At 45.0% G+C, this 23,215-nt stretch overlaps 4 protein-coding genes and 1 long non-coding RNA gene across 10 annotated transcripts; 3 read left to right on the top strand and 2 right to left on the bottom strand.

Annotated features, from left to right (window-relative positions):
• The first annotated feature begins 69 nt into the window (after positions 1-69).
• zc3h13 (zinc finger CCCH-type containing 13) lies at positions 70-9,924 on the top strand. Of its 4 annotated transcripts, none has more exons than XM_061273166.1 (20): positions 70-220; positions 1,044-1,220; positions 1,303-1,406; positions 1,503-1,617; positions 1,690-1,798; positions 1,917-2,077; positions 2,256-2,401; positions 2,561-2,761; positions 2,845-2,997; positions 3,066-3,409; positions 3,540-3,989; positions 4,056-4,265; positions 4,570-5,026; positions 5,117-5,229; positions 5,425-6,636; positions 6,704-7,309; positions 7,606-7,749; positions 7,817-8,017; positions 8,092-8,255; positions 8,564-9,924. In XM_061273166.1, the coding sequence occupies exons 2-20, from the start codon at positions 1,053-1,055 to the stop codon at positions 8,765-8,767; spliced, it is 5,262 nt and encodes a 1,753-aa protein (XP_061129150.1). In that variant the 5' UTR covers positions 70-220; positions 1,044-1,052; the 3' UTR covers positions 8,768-9,924. The 4 variants fall into 4 exon arrangements, with proteins under 4 accessions (XP_061129150.1, XP_061129147.1, XP_061129148.1 ...); XM_061273163.1 differs by having other exon boundaries at positions 5,117-5,313; XM_061273164.1 differs by having other exon boundaries at positions 5,099-5,229.
• A 560-nt stretch (positions 9,925-10,484) lies between these two features.
• On the top strand, positions 10,485-11,624 carry rpl31 (ribosomal protein L31). Its single transcript, XM_061273171.1, has 5 exons — positions 10,485-10,572; positions 10,862-10,965; positions 11,055-11,180; positions 11,335-11,447; positions 11,553-11,624. The coding sequence occupies exons 2-5, from the start codon at positions 10,862-10,864 to the stop codon at positions 11,582-11,584; spliced, it is 375 nt and encodes a 124-aa protein (XP_061129155.1). The 5' UTR covers positions 10,485-10,572; the 3' UTR covers positions 11,585-11,624.
• A 198-nt stretch (positions 11,625-11,822) lies between these two features.
• Positions 11,823-18,340, bottom strand: LOC133150547 (carbohydrate sulfotransferase 10-like). Of its 3 annotated transcripts, none has more exons than XM_061273168.1 (6): positions 18,185-18,340; positions 16,024-16,138; positions 15,905-15,942; positions 13,630-13,837; positions 13,394-13,496; positions 11,823-12,777 (listed from the first exon to the last, which is right to left on the bottom strand). In XM_061273168.1, exons 2-6 carry the CDS (start codon positions 16,115-16,117, stop codon positions 12,246-12,248), a joined length of 975 nt encoding a protein of 324 aa, XP_061129152.1. In that variant the 5' UTR covers positions 16,118-16,138; positions 18,185-18,340; the 3' UTR covers positions 11,823-12,245. The 3 variants fall into 3 exon arrangements, with proteins under 3 accessions (XP_061129152.1, XP_061129153.1, XP_061129154.1); XM_061273169.1 differs by having other exon boundaries at positions 16,024-16,128; positions 18,185-18,310; XM_061273170.1 differs by lacking the exon at positions 18,185-18,340 and having other exon boundaries at positions 13,630-13,830; positions 16,024-16,126.
• A 794-nt stretch (positions 18,341-19,134) lies between these two features.
• On the bottom strand, positions 19,135-21,733 carry LOC133150546 (carbohydrate sulfotransferase 10-like). Its single transcript, XM_061273167.1, has 5 exons — positions 21,598-21,733; positions 21,420-21,526; positions 21,116-21,353; positions 20,938-21,043; positions 19,135-20,176 (listed from the first exon to the last, which is right to left on the bottom strand). Exons 1-5 carry the CDS (start codon positions 21,689-21,691, stop codon positions 19,624-19,626), a joined length of 1,098 nt encoding a protein of 365 aa, XP_061129151.1. The 5' UTR covers positions 21,692-21,733; the 3' UTR covers positions 19,135-19,623.
• On the top strand, positions 20,964-22,127 carry LOC133150549 (uncharacterized). The gene is made up of 2 exons (XR_009713794.1): positions 20,964-21,083; positions 21,164-22,127. It is a non-coding gene; the product is annotated as an uncharacterized LOC133150549 (long non-coding RNA).
• The last annotated feature ends 1,088 nt before the right edge of the window (positions 22,128-23,215 follow it).

The raw sequence follows: 23,215 nt of genomic DNA, 5'->3' as shown, positions 1-23,215 counted from the left end.
CAGTGTTTAATAGCGCCGTTAGATGGCGCTATTACAACTCATGGGTCTCACGTTGCTTTTCACTCCTACCAAAGAAGACCACAGGCTATGACGCTCGTCCACCGTCAAAATGCGGGCTCCCCGGAAAGTATTAGTATTTGCTTTTAAAGAATAAATCAAATTTATTCCGTTGGTAAATCTTTATAGTAACATCAGATGCGACACCGATTCAGAATCCTGGGTAAGTCTTTTTGTTATCCGTTCATCGTGCAGCACAAAGCCTTAGAAGCACAAAGGCCTCGCGCTCAATGAAAACACTGTCTTACAGTTAGCTTAGCCGCTTTCGTTTATTTGCCTCAAACGAAGTTTTGCTAATGGCTCAATTCAGATTTTCCGTCATAATGTCACTTTATGTTGTCAGGATTATAATCGACTTTAGCCTTTTCGCCGCGCAATTTAGGTCACGAACTACGTAGGTAAGGAGGCATGTTGCTTTGCTAAGACTGGCTTGCCTTTTATGAAGTGTTTTTTGTTTTGGCCAGCAAAGCATTCTTTCGCTCATAATTCTATATTTCTATTATAATTCACGAATGTTAATTGTGTAGCCCACAGTAATCGTCCTTGTGTAGTTCACACGCAGTCAAAAGTCAAGTTGGACTTTGCTCTTCGTATTTAAATTTATTTATATGAGCACAGTATTATGTTTTTTTTTTCTAGGGTCAGTTTAATTTTAATTTATCAGTACTCGTGACGGCGAACAATACCAGTATTGGCCAACTTCTTGTTGCCAGTTCACAATCAGGAACTAAAAATGAGAAGAATTGCCATTAATTTAATGTAATTTTAAGGTAATTCTTATACTCTATTGGGATATATAATCATTGCTTTCTGGGGAAATTGAGTGCTGTTGTAGTAGCTGAATGTTCTCGAATGAAGGTCAAAGTCTGCTTTGTTGTCAATTTCTTAAATGTAACAGAGCTCACCGTTTAAATGGTTGTATTTACTGACTGATTGTTGCATTTTTCCAATCGTGTAAAAAGAGTTTTTTTCTTGTTTTTCGCCAGTCCTGCAGAATGTCCAAGATCAGGCGGAAGGTTACAGTGGAGAATTCAAAAACAATATCCGATAGCAGCACCAACACCGTATCCAGCAGCACCAGCAACCCTGCCGCCCCCTCGCGGCGGCCCAGCGTGTTTGAAAGACTTGGCCCGAGCACCGGGGGTAGTAGTAATGCTGCTGATGTATGTCCCGCACACATTGAACATTATCTCTGTCATCATCCACTGTGATGAGTTCATTTTGCACGATCGTTGTGTCTTTCAGAGTCACTGTAGAAATTGGCTGAAGACGGGAAACTGCAGTTACGGAAACACTTGTCGCTACACACATGGAACTCAACCAAGAGGCAAAGGATTTAATTTCAGCCGGTATGATTGCTGCTGTAGAAAATAATCTAATTATTATTTTTTTCCCCCCCTGCTTAATGTTGGGATTGCAATTTAATATGTGAATCTCTGGAGCAGGTCAGCAGAGAGACCCACCGGCGACTTGCGGGAGAGGATGAAGAATAAGAGACAGGACAATGACCCAGACAGTGTAAAGCGTGATTTGGATGAGCCAGTATCTCCCACAGAAAGAGTGAGTGCTATATTAAAGCTTTTTTGGATCAGGTCGATATGAAGTTGCGTGCATCTGTGTCTGGAATCACAGCAGAGAGACTCCTCCAGGGGTCGACATAGAGAGAAAGATATCAAAATTACCAAGGAGCGTACTCCTGCTAGCGAAGAAGAGCCCGTCGAGTGGGAAACAAATCGCGAAGGTTTGGCAGCTTTTTTATTTTCTTCTCCTCGATTTTTTAAGGCCTGTTTTTTTGTACCACATTTTATTTTTTTGAAGGCTTTCAGTTTGTTTTCAGTCTATTCTTGGTGGATTTGCAGACTCGGATATCGGTGAGTACGACTACGAGTTGTCACTCGAGATGAAACGGCAGAAGATTCAGCGGGAGCTGATGAAGCTGGAGCAGGAGAACTTAGAGAAGAGAGAGGAAATCAAGAAAGACGAGACACCCACCAAACCGAGATCAACGGCCATACAAAAAGTAAGAAGAAGCGAGGGTAGCCCTCTCCTCACCTTATCTGTCTACGGACAGACTGCATTTTGATTGACGCAGCGTCTTGATACATATATTTTTGCAATTTGATTCAGTGCAAGAGTAACAGCAAATTCCTCGAGTGCTTTAACATTACTTTTCCAATAATAGCGATTTTGATTTTCAGGCCTCCGCTGAGCCGTTACGATCCCGAGACTCCTCCCCTCCACCCAGGAAGTCCAGTGGGTCCCCAAAACAAAAAAGTGGACTTAAAGGGTCAGGAAAGAAAGAGAAGAAGGCATCTGGATCTTCACCTGTGGCAGAAACCGCCAAGTAGGGTTCTTTCGACCTGTTTCCACCATGTAGTATTGTGAAAGTCAATGAAACTTTAGCAGCACAGATTTTGCGGAATGCTGTGAAATTGCCAAGAGGATGGGGCAAAAAATATACATATGAGGATGACATAATGACAATTTTGCTCTTGTTATCCAGAACGTCGAAAGGATCCCACAGCAAAAAGAAAGGCCCTCGTACACCCAGTCCACCACCTCCGGTGCCTCTGGATATCCCCGTCGCTGTGAAGAAGCACAAAGGCAAGCATAAGAACAAAGACAAGTGTGAAGAGAAGCAAAAAGAAGGCAAAGACCGGGGACGTGATGCGGAAAAACACAAGGAGAAGAAAGAGAAACGCAGGTAAATCCCGCATTCGTCACTCTACCTCAATAACATTTATTTTTTCCCTCCCCCCACACTCATAGTGTCGATTGATTCCATAGGGACCGATCTGACAGTTCTCATAAGGCAAAGCGCTCGGTGACCTCAGAGGAGCGTTCTGGTAGCGTGTCACCTTCACCCTCAGTGAGGAAGAAGTCCACGTCTCCCAAAGCTTCTTCACATAAGGCCGCTCTACTACCGTCTCCTCCACGCAGGTCAGCACACTGCAATCGGATTGGCCCGGGACCAGGGCTGCGCACTTAACCTCGCTCGCTGTCTGTAGGTCTCCAACACCTCCACGGCACCAGCGCACGCCCACACCGCCCCACAGGCGAGGCTCGCCGTCCTCCCGCTCCGACTCCTCCCCCCAGCGGCATTCGCCTTCACCTCGCCGCCGCCGCTCGTCCTCTCCCACCTACCACCGCAGCTCCACAGTCGCGGCGGCCTCTTCTCTCCAGAGGTCCCAGCGCTCTCGCTCTCCCGCCACCTCTCAAGACGCCTCCTCCCCTCACCGCCGATCGGCCAAATCGAGCCCCGCTCTGCACCACTCGCGAGTGCGCGAGAGAAGCCGTGGCGATAGGGAGAGGAGCCCGCACACTCTGGAGCGCAGACAAGAGCGCAGAGATGGTACGAATATTTTGGGTTCCTCTTCATTGTAATTCAGCTAAATCGAGATGACAATCTTGGGGTTATTTCGTGCACGTTTCAAGTTAAAGCTGTAGTTACCGTCGATGACCTTTGACTTCCTTTCCAACAGAAAGCCGCAAGAAGGGCGATAAGGACGGTAACCGCGACGACTGGGATTTTGACTCGGAGCCGGTCTTGTCGAGGGACAGCCGCGACGACAGAGAGGCCAGGGATGCCCGAGAGCGGCGGGATGGCCGAGATCGAGGACGCGAAATGACCAGAGAGCCTCGCGACCGCAGAGACGCGAAGGAAGCCAGAGAAAGCAGGACGGAAACCCGCTCCAATCGAGAGTCATTGGAACGACGAGATCGGGAGCGTGAGAAAGAGAGGGAACGGGAGAGAGAGCGGGAAAAAGAGAAAGAAAGGGACAGGATGGACACGCTCAGAAAGGAGGAAACGGCCTCGGAGGACAGGAGTTATGGAAGGGCTCACGGGCGTGAAGAAGGAGCAAGGGAAGGACGGACAGAGACCAGAACAGATCGAAACAGCCGTGGGAGGGGACGTGATTTCTCGGACAAAGGTAAGCTCGACCATCCCGGTGGATAAAACAAGAGCTTCTGCAGTGTCAACCGCGTTCCTCCATCAGGCTCGAACAGGAACTCAAGAGGGTGCCAGCTGGACAGCAGTCACGATAACTGGGAGTCGCGAAGCGGCGCCGCACGTGAGCGGAGCGCAGAACGCAACGCCGCGGAAAGGATTTCCGATCGAGACAGACGAGGAGACCAGGTCCGAGACTCTTCCTACGACAGGAGAGGCGGCCACGGTGAAAGAGACCGCAGGGATAATCGCGAGAGAGGTGGGAAGTTTGAAAATCACACTCTGTATTTGGTATTGTTTTGCAACCATTAGAAAAATAAAAGATTTATTCAGCACAATTCATACACAAGACCAATGTGCATGGTTAAAAGTACATTGAATATAATAATAAAAAAAAAAAACACGAATGACGATTTTAAAAAATGTACAGAAATAACATCGCTTACTACAATTATTAAAATAAAGTAAAAACCTAAAGTGAAACCTTTGGTTCTGAAATGAGATTTAAAAAAAAACAAAAAAACATTTGATGGACTCAACAATTGTGACTTTTGTTTCCCCAGCTTCTCCAAACAGACATCAGAGAAGATCGGAGGAGTCTGAGAGAGACGAACGAAGGGACGAGCGCAGAACGGACCGAGGGGAAGAAAGACGCGAGGACCGTACCAGAGACCGGGAGCGAGAGAGGGAGCGGGAGAGGGAACGGGAGAAAGAAAGAGAGCGGGAACGGGAGAGAGAGAAAGAGCGCGAAAAGGAGAGGGAAGCCGAGAGGGAGCGCACCCGGGAGCGCGAACGGGAACGAGAGAGGGAGCGAGAACGGGAGCGGGAAAGAGAGCGCGAAGAGCGGGAAAGGGAGAGGAAGGAGCGCGAACGGGAACGAGAGCAGCGGGAGCAGCGGGAGCGAGAGAGGCAGCGGGAATGGGAGGAACGAGAGCGCGGAAGGGAGGAAAGGCGGGAGAGGAGGGAGGATGCCCGAGATGACCGCGCCGTTCGAGAGGCGAGGGACGATCGCAAAACAAGGCATGGACTGATGAAAAATGATTTGTTAGTTTTTTGTTGAATCTATTTTATTTTTTTCTTCCCCATAACCAGTTCCCTCTTGCCTTCCAGCCGCAAGCGACCCAGGTTGGAGACCAGCCCCAGCCCCCGACCTTCGCCCAAGCGAGGGACGCGTGACCACAGTCCGGCAGACAGCGACGGCTACAACAGCGCGGATGAGAAAAGTGAGCGTCCAATTGGCCGAGGACTGGCCAAGCTCCACCCACAGCCCCTCCTCCCCAGCCCTGTGTGTCCACCTCCAAGTGACAGTAGGGAATTCTTTTAGAGAGGACACATCATTTATGGGAATGAGGATTTCATCTTCTTCAAATATATCGCCGCTTTAATAAGTCTGACTTCTCTTGTCGCGTATTGCGCAGGTGCAGATAAGCATCGCGTGCTCAGCCAGGTGGTGCGTCCCTTGGAGCCCCTGTTGCGTTCACCCTCGAGGCCCGCCGTGTCCGATGACAAGCCGAGCCACTGGAAGGATGAGGAGCGTCGAGGCGCTGCGGAGAAGAGGGAAGCGCGCGGTCGCCATGAAGACCCGGAGCCCCGAAGCGAACGCAGCAGGGGAGGTGAGCGGCGGGCCGATCAGCTGTCAGATCCTCACCCGGACTCCCGCGGTCGAGGCAGAGACCTGCGAGACGCCACGCCGCCTCCGGTTTCTGTTGTGACTGGTGTTGACAACGAGGTCAAAGAGGTCGCTGTGTCACAGCCCCAAGAAGAAGGCAAAAAGAAAACCAAAGCACTGAGGAAGGGCATAAAGAAAGGCCGCAAAGACGACGATGCCGCCGCCGCCGCCACGTCTGCCGCCGGCAAAGGTCTAACCGGAGAGCGTTTCATCCCCGAGCCCCCGCCTGCTACTTTGACAGAAGGGCCTCCATCTTTGCTTTCACCAAGGAAGGGGGCAAAGAGGAAAGTGCTTGAGCGCAAGAGGAAACGCGGAGGAGATTCGGAGGCATCCGAGGAGGATTCCTCAGTGCCTCAGCCCCACAACAAGAGGAAGCGAGGTCCTCGGACGCCGCCTCCCTCCATGAGGCCGGGTCATCGCGGCTCCGCGGGCAATGCCGAATCTGCCCAACTGTCTAAAATGGACAACTTCAGCGACTGGTCCGATGAGGAGGTCTCGGATAGAGGAGGGCAAATGGATTCCGCTGAGCGCGCGCCGCCCGGGCCCCTCCGAAGAGGCGGTGGCCCCAGGTTGGGTCGAGAGCGCTGCAACCCGCCTCCCATCGCCCCGCTGCTTCTGCAGGATCCTCCGATGCTGCTGCAGACTTTGACTCCGCAGCCCCTGATGTCGCAGCCCCTTCTCCGCAAGCCTCCCCCGGAGCAGACGCGCAGCAGCAGCATGGGAAGCAATCAAAGCCGCACCTCGTCCAGGCGCCCGCGCTCGCCCTCCAACGAGTCGGCCCACCGAGATGACCTGCCGGGCGCGCGTGCCCGCAGGGGCCGGCTTCAGCCCACCGCCACACATGAACGGGAAAGGGAGAGAGAACGAGAGAGGCTTGCAATGAGTGACCCGCCGGGGACGGAGAGGAAATCACGGATAGACCAGTTGAGGAGAGGCGAGCCGAGTCGCAGTACCTCTTCGGGTGAGTTATTTCCGTCAAGTCTTGAAAAGGAGACCCAATGTTCAACCGGATTGTGCTTGCTTTGTAGACCGCCAGGATTCCCGCAGCCACAGCTCCAGGCGTAGCTCTCCCGATTCCGAGAGGCAGGGCAGGTCGCAATCTCGCGCCGGCTCCTACGACAGTCGCGAGCGGGAGCGCGACCGGGAGCAATTCGATCGGGAGCGCGAGAGAAAGGACATCCGGCAACAGCAGCCGGGCCTGCTTCTCCAGCAACCTCTTCAACAGCAGAGAGACTGGGATCCCGAATCCAGGGACTGGCCCGGCAGGGGACGGGAGCCTCCGGCCATCCGTCCCGGTCGTGAGCCCCTTCTGAGGGAGAGGGAGGCCCGGGACAGAGAACGCTTATTGCCCGAGGGAATCATTCAGCAGCACGAGCGAGAGCGCGAGAAAGAGCGGGACAGGGACACCAAGGGTGAACGTGGCGGTGATAGGGAGCGATTGATGATGCTGGACTTGCCCCCCCACTGCGACTCCAGACCCGCCGTCCGGGGTGATCCGTTGCGGCAAGACAGAGGTGACTACGAGCCCCTCCTGCCAAGAGAAGCTTTCAGCCCGCCCGACGCGGACAAACCCGGCAACAGCCACCACGCTGTGGCTGAGCAGTCTGAGACGGAGAGGATGGACAGCATTGATGGTAAAGAGATCTCCGTTAAAAGACCGTTCAATATCGATATATCGGGTGCAATACCCTACAATTCGAGAACGCTTTCAAGTTCAGGGTTAGTGATATGTAAGAGCTTCCCAAAATCCAAACTGTTCACAATTCAAAGAAACCAAAAGTCATCACTCATCATCGTCTAGTGGGCAAAACGTATTAGGATGTAACGGTTCGGATTGGTTGAGTCAAAACGGATTTATTCTAATGAAATGTGGTTTGTTTACAGTGTTTGTATTGACAAAAAAGAAATCCAAAAATTGCTGTGTTTTCAGGAGAGGATGAGGTGAAAGAAGACGACAGCCAGTCGGTGGCATCTGTCGGAGAGGAGTATGAACCGATCAGTGATGATGAGCTCGATGAAATCCTGGCTGACAGTCAGAAAAAAGAGGACCAGCAGGATGAGGAGAAAATTACAGGTACCAGTACTCACTACCTTTTACATGTCCGGGACGTCCAAGCGCCTTAGCTTCCGTGTGTCTTCAGGCCCTCTGGACGTCATTGACGTGGACTGGTCCAGTCTGATGCCCAAACAGAAGCCGGAGCCCCGAGCGGCCGGTGCAGCTCTCCTGCGGTTCACCCCAGGGGCTGTTCTCCTCAGGGCGGGCGTCTCTAAGCGACTCGCTGGGACGGAACTCCTGGAGAAGGTCCGAGAAGTGTGCAAGGCAGAGCTGGATGACCCCAAAGGTGAGACTTTGCATCTGAGCATTCCGTGTTTTGCAAGGCCGTCGGTGCAAGTCCATGTTTTGCATCCTTTCCAGATGCGGACAAGCTGTTCGATCATGACCTCGGGGCCTTGAACATGGCAGCCCTGAACAGACGAGTGGAGAGGTCAAGCTTACTCAGCAACCTGGGACCCTGCTGCAAGGCTCTTTGTGCCCGCAGGGACCTGAGCATCCGCAGGCAGCTTTTGAAAAATGATAAGGTAAATTGACGGCAGTTATTTACGGCAGCAACTTAAATGCTGAATTGTTTTAAGACTTTTCATTTTTTCATCCCAGCAATATTATTATTACCGTAATTTCCGGACTATAAGTCGCGTTTTTTTTCATAGTTTGGGTGGGGGGGGCGACTTATACTCAGGAGCGACTTATATATATGGTTTTTTTTTTCACTTTTTTGGGGCATTTTATGGCTGGTGCGACTCATACTCCGGTGCGACTTATAGTCCGAAAATTACGGTAGTTTTGGTGTTTAAGGCTAGCATCCGGTGATATCCCTTCTCTCCTTTAGGGCCTCACCAAACAGTATCCCATGAATCCCGTGGTGGACAGCGACCTGCTGCAAATGAGCATGCGGCTTTTCCGGAGAACTGTGACTGGTCAGACTTCTGTCCAAGAAAGGACCAACGGTGGTTCCGACCCAACTCCCGAAGATGCCCCGGCAGGCGGTATCAGCAAGCTCCCTGCGGGACAGCCGGAGGTTTGTGTGTCATGAGATGCACGAGGTGGCTTTTAGTCGGGGAGCATATGAACAGAATGACTTCTCCTTATCCCGTTTCATTGCAGACGTTCGTTTTGGTAGGAAATAAAGCTATGTTGGGAATCACTATTTACGTTCAAAATATTTTGCATCGCCTGCATGTTCCGTATGTACTCAAAGGTTACAAGAAATATTTGGGGGGGGGGGGGGGGGAACGCTGTTCTGATTTTTGTCTGTCACAATTTCAAACAATTTTCCTTATTTACAAATGGTGGAGGTAATTGAGCATTTCTGCTGAAGAAAAAGCATCTTACAAACTAACACTGCTCATTCTAATCGCAACCTTGGAGTTTACCTCCGGAGGTCACCAACCTTGATGGACCTGATAAATGCCTCTTGGGGACTGGCTAATGTGAAGAGCTACCACTCTGAAAAAAAAATATTTACGTGTAAATCACCTCACTTGGTCTTTTGGTTATGCCCTCCAACTCTGACCTTTAAACTATACAGTGTACCCATTTGTTGTCGCGCCGTTTGCATTCCAATTCGGAATTTCCCTCGGAACTTCCCAATATTGCAGCAATAAGTGAAATCCGCAAAGTGGAGGTTGATTTTTATTTTTTCCCCCTCCAAGCATTACACGTTTTTTGTTCGGTTTTAGTTGACTTTGTTAGATTGTGATAAATGCCTTTATGATTAAATTGTTATTTTCATTTATTATCTTTTTTAATTATATATTTTCTTTTTTAAATTTACAGTACTGTATTTTTACTTTTTAATGTTTTTTTAAAATATATTTTTGCATTTTATTATAAATGATTTAAGGTTACATTTGGATTACACACAAAAAAATATTGAATAAGCAAAATGTGATCATTCCATACAACTCCAAAAATACACCATACCAAATGATTGGCACCCATAACTTAATATTTGAGATATCCCTTCCTCTCTCTCTCTTTCGGAATTCGACCCAGTATTCTTTTGCCAGATGCCCCAGACCTCATGTTCTTTGTGTGCTTCTTTTCAATTGCTGTTTTTAACTTCTCCAGTTGCTTTCTTAAGCCATTTTCGGTGCTTTTTGAAGTCTGTTTTGAACCATCGCCCTGCTCTAAGACCCATGACCTCTTGGAGGCCTCGTTGAATATTTCATAAACTACCGTGACTTGCAAGTGCTGCAATGGTTCTTTTAAAGTGTTCTGTAAATCAAGCTCAGTATCTGAAGCATGGAGGCAGCAGTACTTTTGCCCATGACTGTACTGACGTTGGAAATATCAAGTTTTGGATTCCACGTGGAAGTTGAACATCTGTGCAGTTCAAAAAGCATCAGACTGTCTTCGCTTTCCGTGAAGAACCTGAAGAGGGAGCTGCTGAGCACCCGGTAAGCTGCTGCCCTCTGGCAGTAGCTAAAGAGTACTACGGCAGGATATTCGCATGTAAATCACAATTATAGAAGCTGTATCGTGTCATTTTAAGATTTTCATAAATGTATATGCCTTTCCAAAACTGAACATACAATACATACGTATGGCAAAGTCATAATTTTCACTCCTAACATTGACATGAACATTTTTGTTGATCATTTTTCAAATTTGGATGCAACTCTGCTTTTTATTCTACCAAATTACGTTATCTTGATCAAAGTAATAAAATAAAAAAAGTTGTTTACGTTGTAACACGCAGTATATATTTTTTGAAGCGGTCTTTCTCTCCTCTGCTTGTTTCCGTACAACATCTTATGAAGACGGACCCATTTCCTTTACCCACAATGCACCCCTCTTATTCAGTCCTTCCGACTTCCGCCTCAGCAACTTACCGCTGTGAGTGTGATTTTCTGCAAAATACATTTCAGCAATCCGCTTCCATCCTGGCTTTAAAACACAAGAACGTATATACGTATTTTGTAGCCGTGTATACAAGTAGCGTATTTCTTTGCGGGGATGGATTTAGTTGCGCAGAATTGACGTTAAAAGAACTTTTAAAGCGACTATTTGTAGCTGTTGGTTGACCGAGCGCTTTGGCGCTATGCGTTCACTGTGGTCGTGTATGTTGCTTACAAAACTGACACGTTAAGAAAATGTAATTTAATTTTCCTGTATTCACTAATAGATGGCCCCAACTAAGAAAGGTGAAAAAAAGAAAGGACGTTCTGCCATCAACGAGGTGGTTACCAGAGAGTACACCATCAATGTCCACAAGCGTATCCATGGCGTGTGAGTGCAACGTGAATTAAGGAACTACAGACATCCATGTTTTATTTAATATCGGTGCTGATTGATTGGCTTTTTTCCCCTTTATCCAGGGGTTTCAAGAAGAGGGCTCCCCGTGCCATCAAAGAAATCCGCCGGTTTGCAATGAAGGAGATGGGAACCCCTGATGTCCGTATTGACACTCGCCTTAACAAGGCAGTGTGGAGCAAGGGGGTCAGGTGAGAAATCTTCTCATGCTGTATGTTGTTTTCATCATGTAGAATGAAGTCAAATGGATCTATATGATAAAGGGCTTCACAAGGCCACAGTTGACAGATATTCCAATATGTCCAGAACAACATTTTGAAAAGAAGGCACGTTTTGTTTGCGCAGGAACGTCCCATACAGGATACGCGTTCGACTGTCCAGGAAACGTAATGAGGACGAGGATTCCCCCAACAAACTGTACACCCTGGTTACATACGTTCCAGTCACGACATGCAAAGGTGAGCGAGCCTTTTTTTTCCGCTCACTCACCCGTTGTTGGAGCTGACACTTAATTGTTTAAAAGATTAAAAGTTTAATCGCTGCGCTTGTCATTTCTCCCACAGGTTTGCAGACAGTCAATGTTGATGAAAACTAAAGAGTGGAATCAACCTCAATAAAAGGTGTTCTTGTTTGGGCGACGTGACCTTTATTTTCTTCTGCACCCAAGTCCTGAATTTTGAAACTAAAATATTCCTTTATTTCCTAATAAATGCATAGGAATGTTCATACTCTGCACATGAATTAAAATAGATTATTGTTAAGAGTCAGGAAATGACTTTTTGTCATCCAGACAGCCCTGCGTGTCATTCCAATTCAGGAAGAAAAACATTAGGCTCACTCACTGTAGCTTTATTTTCCCTTTTTCATGATGTCATTTTTGTTCATTTTGCACAAGATCCAACTTTCAACAATAATTGAATAATTTCAAAAAAAAACGTTATTTTGGTCGTCCAGCATGTCATTCCAATTCCGGAAGAAAAACAGGCCAACTTGTACGAGACGTGGTGTGACAGCGATTTGCGCCACCTCGTGGTGGGTAGTTATAATACAACTTGAAATGATACAATGCTTGATAGGGACAACCGCGTATATTGAAGTACATTTTATTTTCCATGAAAAAAGGCGGTTTTCGACTCAAAACAAAAAATGAAGAAAGTTTCTCCCAAAATGATTTTAATAATAATCACGGCAGTTGGTGCTTGGCCGGTATTTCAAATACAAACTTTTAAGTCGTCAACTTTACAACCTCGAGCATGTCAGTTGAATAGAAGTTCAGGTGTTCGATATCCAAATAAGTGAAAGTCCCCCTGGTAGCGTGCATAGAGGCGTTTGAGCTCGCTCTTGCTGATACCCGAGAAATAGCGCTCCACTACGCTCTTGTTGTAGTGTGCAATAGCAGGAAAGATGAGCTGCTCGATGCCTGTCCTCCTCAAAATGAGGGCGCCATCTTGCTTCAATGTTTCCAGGTGTCCTATGACATCATAGCTGATATCGCACGGGGCGCATAGTTCCACGTAGGACGCCCAGTGGGCGACACGCTGGCCGAACCTCCAGTCCATGGACTTCCGGCCAACCTCGTCCACCAGGTAACGAACAAACTCATCAAACTGTAAACCATACTCTTTAAGATAAGGAAAGGCTTTGCGATATTTGCGGATGATGGCAGGTCCGATGGTGTGCTTGTACCAAGGCTCAGAAGGTTTGGTAAATAGGAACTTGTCCTCAAATGTGGAAACGAGACGCTCAAATGGATCCCTCACGATGAAAAACTTGAAGTCGTTTTTTAATCTGTTGAACACAGCACGGATTTATGAAGGATATTTAAAACGACTAAAAAGTTCTCCACCATCTTGAGCAAGTTTTGAATGACGGCCAAGTTGCTGCTCTTGACTTTTTTTGACGTCCAAAACCAACACTGACAATTGCAAGGAGAAGAAAAAAAGAACAATTTGGCTAACTGTTGGCTTATCTGGCAGCAGTGTTGGGTTTTTATTTTTATTTGGTGTTAGTGTCAGCTCAAGAGAGTACCGTTTTTTTCCATGTATAATGCGCCCCCATGTATAATACGCACCCTAAAAATGGCATGTTGATGCTGGAAAAAAGCCTGTACCCATGTATAATACGCACCCAAATTTTGACTCCTAGTTAAGTCCGTAAAAAAATTTTTTTTTTGTACCCATGTATAATGCGCACCCCAGATTTTAGGACAATAAATTAGTTAAATTTTGCGCATTATACATGGAAAGAAACGGTATCTTAATCCACTCACGTCATTTCATATGATAAATATTGAAGATGAAATTTAAATTTATTTACAATATTGATATTTTGTCGGACATTTTGTTATCCGCCATTTCTAGACGTCTGGGTCAAACTGTTTTGCTTATCAAATACGTCGACTCACCTGTGTGTGATTTCCTCCGACGTCAGTGAAGAGAGGCGGGGCAAGCTTTTCTCATAGTTACGGACAACGTCCTCTGGGACCTCCTCCATACTGGAATAGGTTCCTGCCAACGACAGCACATTCTGGATGCTGAGAGGCTATGGAGGCCTCTCGTTGAAAAAGATTGCGCTTTAAAATATAACCTCCCACAATGAACTGTTAGACGGACCACAATGATGTCACGCTGTACTACTTACCACTTAGAACAAGGAGAAATTTCTTCCATTCATCGTTGCTCCCATCAGGTGTCTGACAGAACAATATGTTGTGTCGCTCCAACACAAAGATGTTGTCTAAGGCCGTGTTGGAGACGTGGGTGTCGTTCCAAAGTTTCTTGCTCTTACACATGTCGGAGAGCCACTGAGTCCTCTGCTCAACAACCGTCTTCCAATCTGCTCCTGCGGACTCAAACATCACAAAGAATGGCAATTGCCTTTCATTTCACTATTCGTGTACCGTATTTTCCGGACTACAAATTACTCCGGAGTATAAATTGCTCAAGCCATAATAAAATGCATAATAAAGAAGAAAAAAACATATGCACTACCGTTCAAAAGTTTGGGGTCACAAAATTGTTTGGGATTTAGATAATTATTTATAGATTACCGTATTTTCCGGCCTATAAGGCGCACCGGACTATAAGGCGCACCTTCAATGAATGGCCCATTTTAAAACTTTATCCTTATATAAGGCGCACCGGACTATAAGGCGCACCATTAATGCATCATGTCAGATTTTAAATCCAAATCAAATCATTCTCCATTTTATCTTTTTTATTTCAACTTCAGACGAATCCAATTACTTTATAATCATAAAATAATGATTCATAGTCTTCAGCGGGCCACTTATGATTGATTTCATGACACAATACTTCGGGCCAGTTTGAATTTAGGAATTTGGTCCATATATAAGGCGCACCGGACTATAAGGCGCACTGTTGGTTTTTGAGAAAATTTTAGGTTTTTAGGTGCGCCTTATAGGGCGGAAAATACGGTATATATATAATCTTCTGTGTAAAAAATCTTATAATATATATGTATACTTATATTCATAGATTATATATTATCTTACACAAATATAAGATATAATTTATAATATTTAATTCATAATATTTTATGATAATATTTACACTACCGTTCAAAAGTTTGGGGTCACCCAAACAATTTTGTGACCCCAAACTTTTGAACGGTAGTGTATAAATCGCACCAGAGTATAAGTCAAATACTTTTTTTTCAAATTTATTTGATAAAATCCAACACCAAAAACAGACATGTCATCTTGAAAGGCAATTTAAAATAAAAATAGAATAGGCAACAACTGGCAACAGGCATGGTAACGTTACATAAACACAAACAAGGAACTGTAACATATTAAGAATGATTCAAATAACTATAGCATAAATAACACCCTTACAAGCTTATTAAGCCATCTGCGTCATTCCAAATCATTCAAGCCAACGAAATCTTCATCCTTTGTGTCACTTATAAACAACTCCGCTAACCTCAGAAGTAAAAGATGTCGCGCTTCTTCTTCTATGTGACTTACGTCAGACTCATCGTCAGTTGCAGTTCCAATTTTTCCACCGGCCTAGAGCGCCCTCATGCGGTTTAGTATGAAATAACATGTGAAGTGATATAATGTGTCTTCACACATAAGTCGCGCCTGAGTATAAGTCGCACCCCCGGCCAAACTATTCAAAAAAATGCCACTTATAGTCCAGGAAATACGGTACTCGTTTTTTTAGGCGTAGTATGCTCACTCTAAACTGCTTTTCTTAAGGAGCGTCGCGGGTGGAGCCGATACCATCTGGCTTCAGGCAGTAGGCGGGGACACCCTTAACCGGTTGCCAGGCAATCGCAAGTCACATATAGACAAACAACAAATCGCGCTCGCACTCGGGCAATTTCGGAGTGGCCTACCAAGCATGTTTTGGGGTCGCGGGAGGGAACCAGAGGAAACCCACGCGGCACAAGAACAACATGCAAACTCCACAGAGGAAGGCCGGAAATCAACCAACAAGCGGCGACCGTGCCAACCAATCAAATTACCGTATTTTCCGGCCTATAAGGCGCACCGGACTATAAGGCGCACCTTCAATGAATGGCCCATTTTAAAACTTTATCCTTATATAAGGCGCACCGGACTATAAGGCGCACCATTAATGCATCATGTCAGATTTTTAATCCAAATCAAATCATTCTCCATTTTATCTTTTTTATTTCAACTTCAGACGGAACAAATTACTTTATAATCATAAAATAATGATCCATAGTCTTTTTGAGTCATGATTCATAGTCTTCAGCGGGCCACTTATGATTGATTTCATGACACAATACTTCGGGCCAGTTTGAATTTAGGAATTTGGTCCATATATAAGGCGCACCGGACTATAAGGCGCACTGTTGGTTTTTGAGAAAATTTTAGGTTTTTAGGTGCGCCTTATAGGGCGGAAAATACGGTAGTCAAATCTACCTGGTCAAATGAATGGTCTTGGATGATGATCTCAATTTCTAAGGAAAAACACAAAGAAAGGAAGGCAGATAGTTGGCACGTGTGGATTGGAATTCCTTTTCAATGAAAAGGTCACTCACCTTTTACATCTCTGAGGCTAATGAGCTTATTCATCACCGTGAGGAAGATCAGCAGCCAGACACAAGCCAAGGAGATTCGCCAGTGGAACTGCATTCTTGAATTTTCTGGAATAGGCTTAATAGTGCGTAAAACAAAATTGTTGTCATGAAGCCTCTGGATTTTTTGGAAATGACAGTCAACACATGGATTGGGACCCAAAAGTTGATCATAGACTCTTTTTGTGTGGGTTGCAAAAAGGTAGTTAAAAAAACGACTTGTTTGTAGTCTGGTTGTTTTCATAACAGTCCTACAGTTCCAACATAAAACTTACAATAATATTGGGTAAGTGTTCGTCTTATGCTCCTTTGTAATTTGTTGCAACTTTCGATTCATAAAATGTTCATATTTTATGTAAAAAAAAAAAAAAATCACCACATAAACATTACTACAGTAAAAAAACGTCAAATTTTTTTTTACTAACTTTTTTACTTAACTTGATCAATTTAAAAAAAAAAAAAAAAAAAAGCATGGCCTTCAAAGTCTGCTTTATTGTCAATTAAATGTCAACTTAATGTCCCGATCCGGTTTGGAGTTGCATTAGAATTTTGTTTGTTTTACTTAAGGCCTCAGGGATAATATCTGTCTCGTCAAGTGAAAGTCAAAGTTGAAAATTAAATGTAAGGACTTTACGCAGAAAAGTATATTTGACCTGGATAAAAGCTTTATTTATATTTATTTATATATATAAGCTTTACCGTCGATTTGGCAGAGTAAACTGAGCATCCTGAATTTCCCCCCCCCCTTTTTTTATTTTTATTTTTTTATCTGAGTGGGCCTGTAAAATGAACGTCGTCCACCATGATGGACAAGGCCAAATAAAGAGATGCTCGGAAAATGATCATTCGGTTCGTCAATAGGAAACATAGAGTGGATCTTTTGAGGCAAGGGAGGAAACTACAAGGAACGGAGCACCTCACTCAGAAGAAAGCTGAGATAACCTGGAACGCACGCAAACTGAAGAAGAAAAACAAGATTCTCGCTACGTGGGTCACAAACTGCAAGGTATGGATTAGAACGAACGGAGCAACACCAGAAGATGTCGTTGTGAGGGAACTGAAGATGGTGGTGGGGGAACCTAACATCTACAACGGCTGAACTGATGACCATGAACTAGTACCTATGGTGGATTACAGTGGAGCAGAACATGGCAAACAAAGACTGGCGGGGAGGACATTCATCTCAGGTAGACCCTAACCCCTTACACCCTTCATGCCATCCAGTGACACTCTCAAAAATGCAGGGATTTCTGTCCCACCGGATCTGGACTCTTTATTATTGAATTCATTTGACCTAGAGAATGTTAACCCAGATTCTAATGACACTGTGAATATTTTTCTGAAGATATGTTTAAGAAACCGTGCAATACTCCTCCTGGCCACTGCCAAACAAATGTATTTTGTCAATCCCATTTTCAAATAGATATGAACCATCTGTTTAGAAATGATTCACTACTGTCAATTGATAAAGTAAATCCATAAATACATATATAGGAAAGACCGTCTTCTAGCCACTTTTCATCATTTCTTCACATCTGTATCAGACACTCATTCATATCCAACAAGACAGAGGGACAATCTCCACCCACCTTCCTGTCGAACATCACGCCATCAATAGAATATCCACTCACTCTGGAATGAGCTACCAATCCCTATCCGGTCCATATCTTCACAGGCTGCTTTTAAAAGCACCACCTTCTCCACTCATGATTACTCCACTGCACTCAGCTGATCCATACTAAGAACATCAACCACAATTTATACTCTTCCTTCTTTTTTGTTATTTTCTGTTTGCAGTTCTTCTGCTCCCTTTTAGTTATTCCTACCTGGCGTCCCTTTGATCGCTAAGTGTTTCTTTTCTTCCGCTCGTGTATCTGTCTACGTATGTATACATACACATTTGCATATATGCGTATATAAATATGATGAATTCATATTTAGCTTGTTATGCTTTTATTTATTTCTATTTTTCAAAACACTTGAGTGACATTTGACTACACAGCACTTTGTTGGAGTGGAGCTCTCTACAAGCCCTAGGCTTTGTCTCCCTCCTTGCACTGTTATTGCCGGAATAATACGTGCTAACCAATAAACGAAACAAAAGGACAGCATATTTGTATTTTACCTTTAGTTGTCTTGAGTTCTTTCTCCCAGACTAGAGTGAGACAGGCGAAAGCAACGCCTCATGCCGTTAATGAGAAAGATCAGGGAAAACTTGTTCAACAGGATGACAGACGGCGCTCCTGAAAATATCAGCAGCACTTTTCATTGGCATCAAACGTGCAGCTAAACAGGGTGTTGTTATGCAGGAGACATTTTGTCGCTGTGGAGTCGGGATTAGTATATACCGTTTTTTTCCGTGTATAATGCGCCCCCATGTATAATACGCACCCTAAAAATGGCATGTTGATGCTGGAAAAAAAGCCTGTACCCATGTATAATACGCACCCAAATTTTGACTCCTACTTAAGTCCGTGAACGTAAAATTATTTCAGAAAAAAGATCATCTTTGGGAACAACCGGATGTTATTTTGCCGGTCAGTATCACTGCGCATGCGCTAGCATACTCAATAGCGAAGAAATGTTTCGGATTTGTGTAGGGTACATTGTGACGGCAAACGAGCAGGTGATCGAGCAAGCGTCTGATACCAGAGCATTGTGTTCGGATGGAGCGTGTTTGAAGTGAACAGCGGAGAAGAAAGCACATCTGTAATGGCGGCCTCCGTATCATATCCGAATAAAGAGAAAAAAAAATCTCTTTTTTTTATTTTGTACCCATAATCCGCACCCCAGATTTTAGGACAATAAATTAGTTAAATTCTGCGCATTATACATGAAAAAAACGGTAATTAATAATTAATAGTTCTATAATTTACATTTCCCAGCACACATTTTGTCACTCCATTTGATTTGATGAAGTAGCTAATGTTGAAGCCATTTTTTTTTTTTTTTAGCAATTATGATTCAATCCCCCCTTCTACTAACATTTATTTTTCCATACAGGTTCGAGGCTCTGCCAACCGATCTCAGGATGTTCCTCATGTTCAGCCATGATTCTAATGAGGACAAGCACGATACACGTTAGTTGTGTTTTTATTCTTCTGGCACAGAGAAAAAAACAAGTAGTGCGACCACCACCACCACCACCACCTGTATTCAGGACCGTTTGAATCCTTCACACTCCATGCTCCACCTCTAATCATCCCAAAAACCTTGGCCAGGTCCATGTAACTAGCAGCTAAAAATAAAGCGAAGGAAGCTTTTGCTATCCAGAAGAGTTGACACCCTCATCGAGTAGGAAAGTTTTACACGCATCACGATTTCAATCCTAATCTGTCTCTTGGCTTCTTCACTTTATTCCCATTCAATCGCAATCCTTCAAGTGTATAAAAAAAAACGGTATAAAAGTTAATGTTGATAGCTACGCTCAGACCTTCCCATCCATACAGTGTAGAGAAACCATCTTCTCAGTGCTACAAAACAACAATCGGTTGTTGTCATCAATAAGTACTTCATTTGTTAGCCACGAATGTCGTTATAGCGAGGCGGTCGGAAGAATTCACGTTAGTTGAGTAAAAAGTCCGGTTTTGAGTATCCGAATAACTGAAAGTCGCCCTGGAAGCGGGCGTACAGGCGCTTGATGTCCCGTTTGCTTAGTCCTGAGAAGTAGCGCTCGATTTTTGTCTTGTTATAACGTGTGATGCCCGGAGGGATGGCCGGGTAGGACACAAAGTGCTCGATGCCGGCTCGACTCAGGATGTAGGCGGCGTCCCGCTCCAGCGTCTCGTGATGGCCTACCACGTCGTAGTGGATGTCGCACGGTGCGCACAGCTCCGTGTAGGTCGTCCAGTGAATGATGGGCTCGCCAAACTGATGATCCAAGCGGCGCCGGCCTTCCACGTCCCCCAGGTAACGTACGAAATCCTCAAAGTGCAAGCCGGACGCCGTTTGGTCGCTGTCGCGGTGGATTCTGCGGTACTTGCGAATGATGACGGGAGCGATGTCGTGCCGATACCAAGGCTCGAAACGGGGGTTCTTTATAAATTTGTCATTGAAGGCGGAGATGAGGCGCTCAAATGGATCTCTCACGATGAGAAACTTAAAATAAGTCTCGAACCTGTTGAGCAGAACACAAGTGAATATTCTCGAGGGTGCAAACCATAATAGCAGGTGTGTTAAAAAGTAACCCCCACAAGAAAAGATCATAATGATCCTCCATTTTTGATACGTCGGCAGTTGTCACAAACTAACATGAATGCAAATGCAACCTAATGTGTATACCGTAATTTTCAGACTATAAGTCGCACCAGCCATAAAATGCCCCAAAAAGTGAAAAAAAACATATATATGTACCGTATTTTCCGGCCTATAAGGCGCACCGGACTATAAGGCGCACCTTCAATGAATGGGCCATTTTAAAACTTTATCCTTATATAAGGCGCACCGGACTATAAGACGCACCATTAATGCATCATGTCAGATTTTTAATCCAAATCAAATCATTCTCCATTTTATCTTTTTTATTTCAACTTCAGACGCAACAAATTACTTTATAATCATAAAATAATGATCCATAGTCTTTCTGAGTCATGATTCATAGTCTTCAACGGGCCACTTATGATTGATTTCATGACACAATGCTTTGGGCCAGTTTAAATTTAGGAATTTGGTCCATATATAAGGCGCACCGGACTATAAGGCGCACTGTTGGTTTTTGAGAAAATTTTAGGTTTTTAGGTGCGCCTTATAGGGCGGAAAATACGGTATATAAGTCGCTCCTGAGTATAAGTCGCCCCCCCCCCCCACCCGAACTATGAAAAAAAAACCGTGACTTATAGTCCGAAAATTACGGTACTTGGCGTCATCATTGTGACTGACCTGTGTGTAATTTCCTGCGGCGTCAGCGATGACAGGCGAGGCAGCCCGTTCTTCTCATGGTCATGGACGAGGTTCTCCGGGATCTCTTCCACACCCGAAAAATCTCCTATCAATGACAACGATCAGACAAAAAGTCCGATGACGAGGTAACACGTCACTCAAAGCGTACCCGGCATACCGTTGAGGGTGATCAGGACCTTCTTCCACTGTGTGTTTCCCACTTTAGGTGTCTGGCAGAACAAGATCTTGTGCTTGTCGCAGACAAAGATGCGGTCCAGGACAAACTTGCTGATGGGGATGCGAGTCAAATTCTCCAGGCTTCTGTTTTTACATCCAACAGAGAGCAGTTGTAGCCGCTTCTCAACGATGGAGTCCCACTCGTGCATCTCGGAAACGGCCGAGGACTGAGCCATCATCTGAAAACACACGCACAAAGTAAGTCATAATAAACACGTGACGGCTCGCCTTGTTTTGATGACTACCTGCTCTGGATCCTGCAAAACCGGGTTTCCTGCAGTGGACAGGGTAACCTTCCCTGTTGTTTGTCCCGACACAGTCAAGTTTGGACTACCAACTCGCTCCTCATATTCTGGAACATATTAACGAGGGTGCTTTTACGCACACACATGACACACACACGTTATGCCTGGAAGAACCCACCTTCGACACTTTTGTGCCCAATGAGCTTAGTCGCAAACACAAGGATGAGCAGCACCCAGCCGCAAGCCCCGAGGAACATCCAGTGGTGCCGCATCGCTGCATCAGCCCGCGGCCAAAGGAAGCTCTCTCGCCTTTTGACACCTACTTCGGGCTATAGCTGTTTTGCGCAAAAACGCATTGTGGAGGAACCGACGAGGCCCGCTCGGTTTAAAGCCGAAACATCTCCATTCACGATTTGGCGTTCTTGTCAGTGCCCAGAGAATGATGACAACACTAGCCTAGCTGTTAGCTCCCCCTAAAAATTAGCCGTGGAGCGGTCCAGTCGCTCCAGGTCTGCGCCCCGAAAGTTTGCCGCACGCGGCTGTTGGAACGGCATTATTCGGTTTGTGGAAGGCGTGCTGGTGTCGAGCGCTTTTAGTGACAATAGCCGACCAACTGGTAAAACAACACGGACTGGCCGGAATAATTGCTTCTCATCACTAGTGAATACATCTAAGTACATAGCACGTTACATGGAGAGCGGTGCGGTAGTTTAGCGTCCAAAAACGCTTAGTTTCATCTTGTCTGCTGTGTTCCGATATTGGCCGGATGTTTGATATTCGCTCATAGCCTCTGTGTTAGGGACCAGCCACAAATTTCATATTCCAGGACGATTATATGTGGGGATAAATTGGCATAAATGATTATTTTTTGCTCGTACTTTTTTCAAGCGCTTCTACTTCCACATTTTTTCCATCGATTCTCATTGCACAAACTTCAACGTATTTCAAAACACAGCTGTCACACACACTTTTAGTTCACATATGTGAACGGACTGAGAAACGATGTCAATTGAAGATGTCCTACTTTATGAGCGGTTATTGAACGCAACTCAAGTTGACCTCGAGGACAGCAGGGGCGGGGTTTTGGTGAACCGGGCAAGCGTGGTTTTTGTTTTCTCTTGTTTGTTTTGCAGCGTTTGGCTATGTGCAGAGTTTTATGCGTTTTTTTTGTTTGTTTGTGTGTACTTGTCTTTTTGTTTGCATCATTCCTGAATTTGCAGCGTTCGGTCGTTTGCAGCGCGTATTTGCAATATTGTATATTGTCATAGTTTTATTACAAACTTCAGGTACAAATTCTCCTTCGGGGAGTTGGCGGGGGACATTCCGAATTTTACGTATTAATTATCATCCAAATGTGTTGTTTAATCCGTTAACTTTTTTGTGGGTGATAGGCATTTCAGACAAATCACAGTTTCATCATGTTACACTGATTCCGTTAAGAATTTAAAAATGTTTCATCATATAAAGTTGTGTTTTATATGTATGATTTAATTTAGCCATTACAGTTAAACAATATGGATAAGGTTGATTCCCGTCTCCCCAGTTCCAAAATTCACTCTGTATGGTCTTGAGTTTTACACTTTTTATTGATGGCTTTGACCTGAAACTGGGAAAGTGGGAACCTCTCAGTCTTTATCATGACCATCTCAGCAGAGCAGCAGTCACGTCATGCAACTATGTTAACCCATTCTCATTCTTATTATTTAAATCAGAACAATGTAAATGTGAAACGTTGAATATGCAATTAGAAATAAAGAGTGAATTTTTGGTTGAAAATGTGTGAATTTAGGGAAACC

This window comes from Syngnathus typhle, linkage group LG2, assembly GCF_033458585.1.
Source record: "Syngnathus typhle isolate RoL2023-S1 ecotype Sweden linkage group LG2, RoL_Styp_1.0, whole genome shotgun sequence".
NCBI lineage: Eukaryota > Metazoa > Chordata > Actinopteri > Syngnathiformes > Syngnathidae > Syngnathus > Syngnathus typhle.
Note: the sequence above shows the minus strand (reverse complement) of the source record. Positions and strands in the feature narration are given on the sequence as shown.

Coding starts and splice junctions, on each gene's coding strand:
- rpl31 (XM_061273171.1), top strand. CDS start 10,862: ATGGCCCCAACTAAGAAAGGTGAAAAAAAGAAAGGACGTTCTGCCATC. Junction 11,181..11,334: donor GTGTGGAGCAAGGGGGTCAG/GTGAGAAATCTT, acceptor TTGTTTGCGCAG/GAACGTCCCATACAGGATAC. Junction 11,448..11,552: donor TCCAGTCACGACATGCAAAG/GTGAGCGAGCCT, acceptor TTTCTCCCACAG/GTTTGCAGACAGTCAATGTT.
- LOC133150546 (XM_061273167.1), bottom strand. CDS start 21,691: ATGCGGCACCACTGGATGTTCCTCGGGGCTTGCGGCTGGGTGCTGCTC. Junction 21,354..21,419: donor TTTTGCAGGATCCAGAGCAG/GTAGTCATCAAA, acceptor GTGTGTTTTCAG/ATGATGGCTCAGTCCTCGGC. Junction 20,177..20,937: donor CCGCAGGAAATTACACACAG/GTCAGTCACAAT, acceptor TCTGCTCAACAG/GTTCGAGACTTATTTTAAGT.
- zc3h13 (XM_061273162.1), top strand. CDS start 1,053: ATGTCCAAGATCAGGCGGAAGGTTACAGTGGAGAATTCAAAAACAATA. Junction 1,407..1,502: donor AAAGGATTTAATTTCAGCCG/GTATGATTGCTG, acceptor TCTCTGGAGCAG/GTCAGCAGAGAGACCCACCG. Junction 3,410..3,539: donor CAGACAAGAGCGCAGAGATG/GTACGAATATTT, acceptor CCTTTCCAACAG/AAAGCCGCAAGAAGGGCGAT.
- LOC133150547 (XM_061273168.1), bottom strand. CDS start 16,117: ATGCAGTTCCACTGGCGAATCTCCTTGGCTTGTGTCTGGCTGCTGATC. Junction 15,943..16,023: donor TAGCCTCAGAGATGTAAAAG/GTGAGTGACCTT, acceptor GTTTTTCCTTAG/AAATTGAGATCATCATCCAA. Junction 13,497..13,629: donor ATTTCTCCTTGTTCTAAGTG/GTAAGTAGTACA, acceptor TGTCGTTGGCAG/GAACCTATTCCAGTATGGAG.